At 39.4% G+C, this 9,827-nt stretch overlaps 1 protein-coding gene across 1 annotated transcript; it reads left to right on the top strand.

Moving 5' to 3' along the window:
• LOC109723156 (serine hydroxymethyltransferase 4) lies at positions 3,138-6,581 on the top strand. Its single transcript, XM_020251412.1, has 4 exons — positions 3,138-3,905; positions 4,665-5,055; positions 5,145-5,246; positions 6,100-6,581. The coding sequence occupies exons 1-4, from the start codon at positions 3,228-3,230 to the stop codon at positions 6,342-6,344; spliced, it is 1,416 nt and encodes a 471-aa protein (XP_020107001.1). The 5' UTR covers positions 3,138-3,227; the 3' UTR covers positions 6,345-6,581.

The following is a 9,827-nucleotide window of genomic DNA, read 5'->3' as shown; positions in this document are numbered from 1 at the left end:
ATCGAGTATTTCACCGAGTTTAAGTCTGAGTCCGGTTCCGAGTCTGGATTTGGAAACTCTTCCGGACCCTACCCATTAGAAGGTCGGGTTCGAGTTGGCTCCAAGTTAGGTATGAGTATAAAGTATTCTGACCCGTATCCAAAACTTTAATGGATAATCTTTTTTACCCATATATTATCGATTTTTGGTCTCGTCTGGTTCGGGTCTGAGTAGGGTCTGAATAGGGTTCGGGTCGGGTATGGTATATCGGGTATTTTGGACAGCTTTAATAATGTAATAGACAAATAACGATAATTTTAAATGGCCAATTTGTATAAAAAATTAACAAGTTTTGAGCTTTTGCAAAACTGGACCACCTTTTTCGATTTTACAAATTTGGACCGAATTTTTAGAAAACTGATCAAAATACCCTTTAAGATGAAAGTTATACTCTTTAAACAAAAGTTGCACTTTTTGGACTGTAACTATCTCTCAATGAGTGCAACTTTTATTTAAAAAGTATAATTTTCATCTTCAAGACGCGACGTACGGGGTTGGAGGCAAGGAGGGCGGGGTGGCGTGGCCTCAGCGGGATTGGAGCCGAGAAGAACAGCGCGACGCGGCCTCGATGATGGTGGAGAATCTGTTGATGGAGGTGGAGGGTAAAAAAGAGATGGGCGGAGAAGAAACACACGAAAACGAAGAGAAAGGAGATGAAAGAGGAGAAAGAAGGGAAACAGTATAATTTTTGTCCAAAAAGTGCAATTTTCGTTCAAATAGTACAACTTTCGTACAAAAAAGTATAATTTTTTTCTTAAAGAGTGTAAGTTTTCTTTAAAATAGTGCAACATTTTTTAAAAATAATACAACGTTTCCTTGAAACAGTACAACTTCATCATTCAATTCTCGACGGAAACGGAGTTTTGCGAATTCTCCCCGGAACTGGAAGATCATTTCGAGATCTTCGGGCATATTTGAGGGTTCAACGTGACTATTGTCATTCTTCTTTTCTCTTTAATTCTTTATTTTTCTTGTAGAAAAAAGTATTTTTTTTATGATTTTTTTTTTTGAGAGAAAGATAGGTAGCACGCTACTCGCTTCGTTTATTTCATTTAGAAATAAACTTAGCTGGAAATTGTTTTACTATTTTTTTTTATTTTCTGCAACTTCTTTTCTCGGCTCCGCTCTCATTCGCACTCGCTCCAAATTCTTCTTTTTCGGCGCCGGCACCGACGAAGCGGAAGAAGAGGATGCGACGCTGTCCTCGTTACCATCATGGAGGTAGTGGAGGTGGGTTGAAGAGAAAAAAAAATAAATGAGAGAAAAAAATGAGAGCAAGAGGACGTGATGTTGCCCTCTTTACTATTGTAAAGAACCAGGGAGGCAGTGGAGGAGGGTCGGAGAGAAAAAAAACGAGGGTCGCGGCATGGCCTCGGCGGGGTCGGAGGAGAAGAAAGCTGAGGGAGGGTCCGCGGGCAAAAGCGAGAGCGCGTGAGACAGAGGCGAGGCGGGCCGCCTCCACCTCCACCACCCTCTTCGAAGAGAAAGAAAGAACAAGAGAAAAAAAAAAGGAGAGAAAAAAAAAATAAGGATATTTTGGTCAGTTTTTTAAAAGTCAAATCTACAAAATCCAAAAAAGTGGCCTAGTTTTGCAAAAGCTCAAAATTAATAGATTTTTTTATGCAAATTAACCATATTTTAAACTATAGGATGACAAAATAAAAACATTACAAAAAGAAAGAAATAATTGCAAATGAACCCTGGAAAAGTGGGGATGTTACATATTTACTCCTTTAACTCTAACATATCTTTTATATTTCCATAAACTCTAGAAACTTGCAAATTAATATATTTCTAGACTAATCAAAATTCACTCTATATCAATATAATGACTATTTTGATCTTATCTTGATCAGCAATGAAGGCCAATTAAGATGGTGAGATTAAACTCTATCGCTTTATATTAGTTCCTTCTATAATATTTTTAATTGCTAATTTTATGATAGCGATGAAGCAAATATAGGGTAATAATTTTTTACAAAATAAACTCAACTAAAAATATAAAACAATTAATCTTTGATCTTAAAATTTTGGATGTTAATCATCAAGTTCTTAATCGACTGTACTGGGTAAGAACAATTATTGCTATGCATTTTTCATGTCCCAACAGAGTGGTGAAAATAGTGTGCAACTACATTTGCAAACAACTATCTAATCCTTAACAATTTTGACTTGAGTACTTAATATTTTACTGCTTTTATTAATTTTGAAAAACTATTCCGTGCACCCGACGCATATGAACATTTCTAAACTGCACTTTTACGGGTTCGTTCATTTTATTTGATTGTTTAATCTCTACCGTTCAATAACTCACAATTTTTTAATTAAAAATTAAACGATTGAATTAACAAAATATGAAGACACATTTAAATATCTGAATATACTGAATGCAAACAATTATTTTGAAAATGGCAAATCAAAGTATACGAAAGGTCAAAGTGAGAGAGCAAAATTACAATTTTTTAGATACTGAATTAAATTTTTTTTTTTCTAATGACCCAAAGTTTAGATCTGCTGTATATAATTATAAGGGTTAATTTCATACAAGCCCATGTAAAAGTTTTAATATTTTTGAATATGTTACCATGGTTTGTAACTGTTAGAGGACTATTAGAGAGCTATTTATATTTTCAATTTTGCCATCATAAATATATATTCATTCAAAAGCCATAACAGTATAATATATGAGGGATAAAAATATCAAAAATTAATCAAAATTAAGTATTTAATTTATAATTAACTAAAATTTTTTAACGAATTTTAACGAAAAGGATATATTTGAAAATATCTGAAATTTTGTAGGAACAATATATAAAAGTTAAACTATATAGGAATATATTTGTTAATGCTTGATCCAAATAAATCACAATCGTCCATTAACCCATCCATTACCGCTCAATCCACAAAGTATACAAAAACTCCACATCTCCCCCCACACCCTAATTCTCCCCCNCTCTCTCTCTCTCTCTCTCTCTCTCTCTCCCAACAACCGCATCATGTGGACTCGACTCCTCACCCCCACCCCCTCGCCTATAAATCCCCTTCCTCTTCCCCATCCCCACCATTCCCTGCGCCTCCACCTCCTCCCTCCTCCTCCTCCTCCTCCTCTCCTCCCCCTCCTCCGCCGCGGTCGCCTCATCGGCCCCTCCGCCGCCGCCACCGCCGCCGCTGCCGCCGCCGCCGCCGCCATGGACGCCGTTGCCGACTGGGGGCTCGCGCCGCTCAGCTCCGTCGACCCCGAGGTCCACGACCTCATCGAGCGCGAGAAGCGGCGGCAGAGCCACGGGATCGAGCTCATCGCCTCCGAGAACTTCACCTCCTTCGCCGTGATCGAGGCCCTCGGGAGCGCACTCACCAACAAGTACTCCGAGGGCATGCCCGGGAACCGCTACTACGGCGGCAACGAGTTCATCGACCAGATCGAGGAGCTCTGCCGCGCCCGCGCGCTCGAAGCGTTCCGCCTCGACCCCGCGCTCTGGGGCGTCAACGTCCAACCCTACTCCGGGAGCCCCGCCAACTTCGCCGCGTACACCGCGCTCCTCAACCCCCACGATCGCATCATGGGGCTCGATCTCCCCTCGGGGGGCCACCTCACCCACGGCTACTACACCGCCGGGGGGAAGAAGATCTCGGCCACCTCCATCTACTTCGAGAGCTTGCCCTATAAGGTGAGCGCCGCGACGGGTTACATCGACTACGACAAGCTCGAGGAGAAGGCGCTCGATTTCCGCCCCAAGCTCATCATCTGCGGCGGGAGCGCGTACCCGAGGGACTGGGACTACGCCAGGTTCAGATCCATCGCCGACAAGTGCGGCGCCATGCTCCTCTGCGACATGGCGCACATCAGCGGCCTCGTCGCCGCTCAGGTGTTGGCCCTCTACCTTATAAGACGTGTTCTCCTTTTATCTTTGTTGATGTTGTTGTGATGGTGGTAATGTGAGGTAACGGTGATTTGGGATCCGGATACTGGGGTTTTGATCGGTTTCAAGATCTGTTTTTGTGAAAAGATGGGATTTTTATAACTGGGTGTTGGGAATTTTTGGATTGCTTGGATTGCTTTTAGTAATTTTTAGATCTGCGTGTTTTTAATTTATTTTCGTCTGCATAGATCTGTGGATAGTGGTGATGATGCATTCAATCTCAGCAGTTAGGTTTTCTTCAATTTATGCTGAATTTGTATTGAATTGATTACATTCATATAAATTGAACATTTTCTGAGATCCTTATCGGTCCTCTAGGGATTAGAGCAATTTGATCTCCAATTGTTATTAGTAGATCCATGGGTTTCTTTGATGCTCTGTGGATCTTACAAAGCAATGATCTTTATATATTATATACACTGATATTTAATGTTTTCTCACTTAATGTATTTTACATTGTTTGAATTTTGTTTGATAAGTTATGGTGGAAAGGAGATCTTGCATGTTTGCACCTTGTGGACTCTCGGGCTCCATTTGTTGGATTCATGCATATGAGAAACAATTTAGAGTAGTTTAGATCTGCGTGGTTCTCTAAAGCTTGTTAGATGTATCATTGTTGTGTGTAGTTCCGCGTAATTTGTCAATTCTTCTCTTGTATGCCTTTTAGAATTCCTTCGTAATTCTCCTCTATTATTGGCTCATCAGGAAGCTGCAAATCCTTTCGAGTACTGCGATGTGGTAACGACCACGACCCACAAGAGTCTTCGTGGACCGAGGTCCGGCATGATCTTCTACAGAAAGGGCCCCAAGCCTCCCAAGAAGGGCCAGCCCGAGGATGCTGTGTACGACTACGAAGATAAGATCAACTTCACAGTCTTCCCATCGCTCCAAGGTGGCCCTCACAATCACCAGATTGCCGCCCTCGCCGTGGCCCTGAAACAGGCCACGACCCCTGGTTTCAAGGCCTATGCTAAGCAGGTGAAGGCCAATGCTGTTGCCCTAGGAAACTATCTGATGAACAAGGGGTACAAATTGGTCACTGGTGGGACTGAGAACCACCTTGTGCTCTGGGATCTCCGGCCCCTCGGCTTGACTGGTATTGTAAATTGTGCCTTTTCTTTTTCAGCTTGTTTTTTATTTGACGAATGGCAATTTATCTTACAGTCGTTATGGAAAACTTTGCAGGGAATAAGGTTGAGAAGCTTTGCGATCTGTGCAATATCACAGTGAACAAGAATGCTGTCTTTGGGGACAGCAGCGCGTTGGCTCCTGGTGGAGTTCGGATTGGTGAGAACTTATTACCCTTCTGCCATTTTTATGGGATACTGTATGTTTCTATCGATTGTTCATTGTCCTCTATTCGTTCTTCATCATGAGTTCTTATCTTTTCATAGTGAGAGTGTTGAGTTTTGCATTAAGTTGTGAATCGATATTCACTATCAGAAAGAAGTAATCTTCTCTACTAATAAGTTATTTGGTCAAAGTCGAGTGTTGAAGTAGTATACTTTCACTGTTGGTTCGGTTACTCTGCACAAAACAGGTTAAAATATATATATATATATATATCAAGCATTTTTTTTTTTTTTGTTGTAAATGCTTCTTTGGTAGAACTGTTTGAGAAGAACCAACCCTCCTAACCTATACTTCGATGCAAAAACTTCAAATATAGATTTTCCATTTGGGACCTAAAAGCTCATTGTGGCTTACTGCCATAGCCGAGCGTTACAGGAGCCAAAGCTAACTTAGCATTAATAACCAATCCGTAAACCTGTTTAAAACTTACTATATCTTGCATAAATCTTGTATTTATGGGGTGCTCTTTTATGCTACCTCGAATGTGTGAGCCCCAAATTCTGGCCCATTGACCTGCCGACACATCATGTGTGAATGGTGATATATGTTGTGTGCACCAATGCACTCTACGTGGCCATGCTTCTTCATTTATACTGCAGATCTCGCATCGCTCCCTTTCAATAAATGGGAGCAGTTAAGGGCAAGGCAAGCTCTGTTCTACACTCTGAATAACCCTAAAATCGCTGGCATAAAAAAGAAATACCTGCCCCTTAAAGCAGCACTCAACTCGCTCTCCGTAGAATTCTCGGTAGTAAATACTCGAAACTGCTGTTTGTGTATTTTCTAGGCGCTCCGGCGATGACATCTCGGGGATTGGTGGAGAAGGACTTTGAGCAGATCGCGGAGTTCCTGCACCAGGCGGTGACGTTATGCCTGAGCATCCAGAAGGAGCACGGGAAGCTCCTCAAGGACTTCAACAAGGGCCTCGCAAACAACAAGCAGATCGAGGACCTCAAGGCCGCGGTCGAGAAGTTCTCGGCCTCCTTCGACATGCCCGGGTTCCAAATGTCCGAGATGAAGTACAAGGATTAGACAAAGACGAAAAAAAGGGAAAAAAAAAAAATGCCCCTTTGGTTTTGGTTGTTTCTTTTAGGTCTCTCCTTCTGTGTTCTTCCGATTCGTATCTCAAAATCTATCCTTTTTTTTCGAGCTTCTTTAAGATTATTCTATCGATAAGATAACAAACGCTGCATCATCAAATGAGATGTAATCCGATGCCATAGTTGTTTTCCTGGGCAATAAAGTCGAGTGATGGTGTTTGATACTTCATGATTAGCATTGCATTTGGATTGAAAATTTTGAACTTCAAAATTGTTTATTATTTCTTAGCATGGTGATTGCACAACCTTATGAATTTGCTACTTCTGAGGCTACGGCTGCTGCTCACAGGGATTATTCATTTTGCACAATTCCAAGGGTGGGTTTTAGTCATGGCTAAGTTGTACCATCAGTACCGGCAATCAGATTCCTCAACTTTATGATTAAATTGCACCGTCGATTTCCGACAAATCCAATCCAGGCACCGAGCGGGAGGTGTCAGCAAACTCTTCTAGAAACTTAAAAAAGTTTTAAAAAGTTGGCGCAACAATAAAAATTCTGATGATTGGAATCTAATCGCATCTAATCGCAATAAAATATATAAAAATTAAAGACTTAATAGCGAGGATAAAGGTTCAGGCACCGAAGTCAAAAATAGGTAACTGTTTAGCTACCGTTTGGTTCGGGGTTAAGAAAAAATAGCTATTCCAGGAATAGGGTTAAGTTCAGGGTTAAAATGGTGTTAAACTTTTTTTGTGTTTGGTTGGAGGTTGGAGTTAGTCTAGAATAGTGAAAAAAAGTGTTTGGTTGGAGTAGGTGGGATAAGAAGATAATGATTGATAAAGAAGAAAAAGGTGAGGGCTCGGGATACGTGCGGGGTTAAAATTGGGAGGGGGAGTGGGGTTAATGATTGATAAAGAAGAAAAAGGTGAGGGCTCGGGATGCGTGCAAGGTTAAAGTTGGGAGGGGGAGTGGGGTTAGTAAACCCCACTAACCCGGTTTGGGGTGGGGTTTACTAACCCCACCCCTTAAGAGTGGTGTTTGGGTATAAATTGGGGGTTAAGGGGTTATTCCACCCCTTAACCCCCAACCAAACGGTGGCTTAAGGTCCAAGGTGTAACAATTCAGCATTTGGCCTCTGAAAAAAATTTATTTTAAAAATAGCTCCAGCAAATTTATATTTACAAAAATGACTCTAATCCTGCCACGCAGGCGTTACATCAGCGCCACGAGTGGGACTGTATATTAAGTTGAACACGGTGAACCATTCACCGTGTCACCGTATTTGGGAAAAATATAATATATATGTATTGTGAAAAAATATAAGGAAAATAAAAAAGGGGAGGGAGAGGAATATAGGTATGTAGTTCATCGTGTTTGAACGGGAAAAATATAGTATATATGTATTGCAAAAAAATATAAGAAAAATAAAAAGGGGGGAATATAGGTATGGAATACGGTGAATCATTCATCGTGTTTGAACATGGTGAATGATTCACCGTGGCGCTGATGTGGCGCCCGTGTGGCGGGGATAGGGCCAAATTTGCAATTATGAATTTGATAGGGCTATTTGTAAAAAAAAAATATTTTGAGAGGGTTAAATGCAAAAAATGCCCCTTATTCTAGATGACTAATTGTGGTTGCAGGCAGCCGTGAGGGCCGGCCCGGCCCGACTCTACGGACCGTGCTGCTCCGAGGTTTTGCGGCCCGTAGGCCCTGCACAGCACGGCCTGTATCAGGTCTGGGCCGTGTCGGGCAAAAGGGTCGGCCTGCAGCCCGGCATGGCAGTGTCCAAGAGTAGACCCTTGGACAGTGGGCCCAATGACTTAATAGCCGTTGGGTTGGACCTTGGATGCTTTTTTATTCTTATTTTTTCTGAAAGAATATTTTAGTATTATTGTTTTTTTAAAAATGGGTTAAAAAATTTAAAAAGATTTTTTTTTTAATCAAAATGATCATAATGCCCTCACTAACATTCAAAAATTTGACGGTTAGAGATAGCGTTTTGGTCAAAAACTAAAAATATTCTTATATTTTTTAAAAAATATTTTTTATGTCTATAAATACTACTGCAGACATTCAAATTCATCACAACAAACTATTAGTCGTTACGCCTCTTCTTTTTTATTTAGTACCACTCTTTAGTAGGTGTTTTTTTTTTTTAAGTGAAAAAATGATGTAATGATGAAAAAAATTATGTCTGATTTTCTTCTCTATTGCTTGCTAATTGGTTGTATAAACAATATCATTTTATTTTAAATATATTTTTGATTTTTTAAATTTTGTACTTTTCTCTAATGTAATTATATAATATGATTAATTTAAATTTTATATATTTTTTGGTATATTTTTTCAAATATCAATTTCTCTTCAAATAATAAAAAATTATAAAAAAAACTAATATTAATTTTACATTAAAAAGTTGAATTTATTGTGATTTTTTAAATTTATAAAATTTTTAAATAAGTTTTAAGAAGGTTGAGTATAATTGTGTAAATTAAAAACTATAAGTCAAAAAGTTATAATTTAAACTCTTTTTTTTAAAAAAAAATTAAAAGATACAAACTTTATGTAATATGATTAATACAAACTTTATCTAATTTTTGTAATTATTTTTTTAAATATCAATTTCTCTTCAAATAATAAAAAATTATTAAAAATATTTAATAAAAGAGTTTTTCAAAAGTTGGGTATAATTGTGTAAAGTAAAAACTATAAGTCAAATTTATAATTTTAAAAAAATTATCACTTTTTCTGCAAAAGAAATTCTGAAGAAAAAATTGGGGGAAGAAATTTTTTGAAAAAATCTGGGTTGGCACGAAGCCCTGCCCGGCCCGGCACGACTGGCCTGCCCGGGCCTCCTACTCTGGCTAAACAGGCCGGCACGATTCGACCTGGATTAATAACCGGATCGGGCCGGGCAGACCCTTGGCCCGAAATGGCCGGAAAAATATGGGCCGTGCCGGTCCCGCACGGCCGACATTACGTTCCGAGAACCAAGTCAATAACGAACTCAAGTGATATGCTTTAGAATTAGCATTCTCCTCATACAATCAACAACTACCTGCACCATCAATTTAACATGCCCCTGTCCCGGTCCATGAGGTCGACCAGGTCAGTGCACCAAATACAGCATTTTATCTTAGATCTAAATGAGGTGAAAACTTTTCCCCCATTAATAGGAAGAAAAATTATTAACTAGACCCGGTTCACCATGCCATCAAAGAACCGGTTCATATTTTCTAGGGCCACTGGGATTAAAAAGCATGAAAAGATATTGTTTCTCATTCTAGTACGACGTTGTATATATTTTAACCAACGTGTATTATTAAATGTATATTATTTAAAATATATCAGGGAAACCAAATTGTGAGGTAAATCTTAATGTTTTTTATAATATAAGTTATCTTTTCATGTTATTTTTTATAAAATAAATAAAAGCATGGTTTATCCTACGCCACATCTAGTATAATGAAA

This window comes from Ananas comosus, linkage group 17 (genome assembly GCF_001540865.1).
Source record: "Ananas comosus cultivar F153 linkage group 17, ASM154086v1, whole genome shotgun sequence".
NCBI lineage: Eukaryota > Viridiplantae > Streptophyta > Magnoliopsida > Poales > Bromeliaceae > Ananas > Ananas comosus.
Note: the sequence above shows the minus strand (reverse complement) of the source record. Positions and strands in the feature narration are given on the sequence as shown.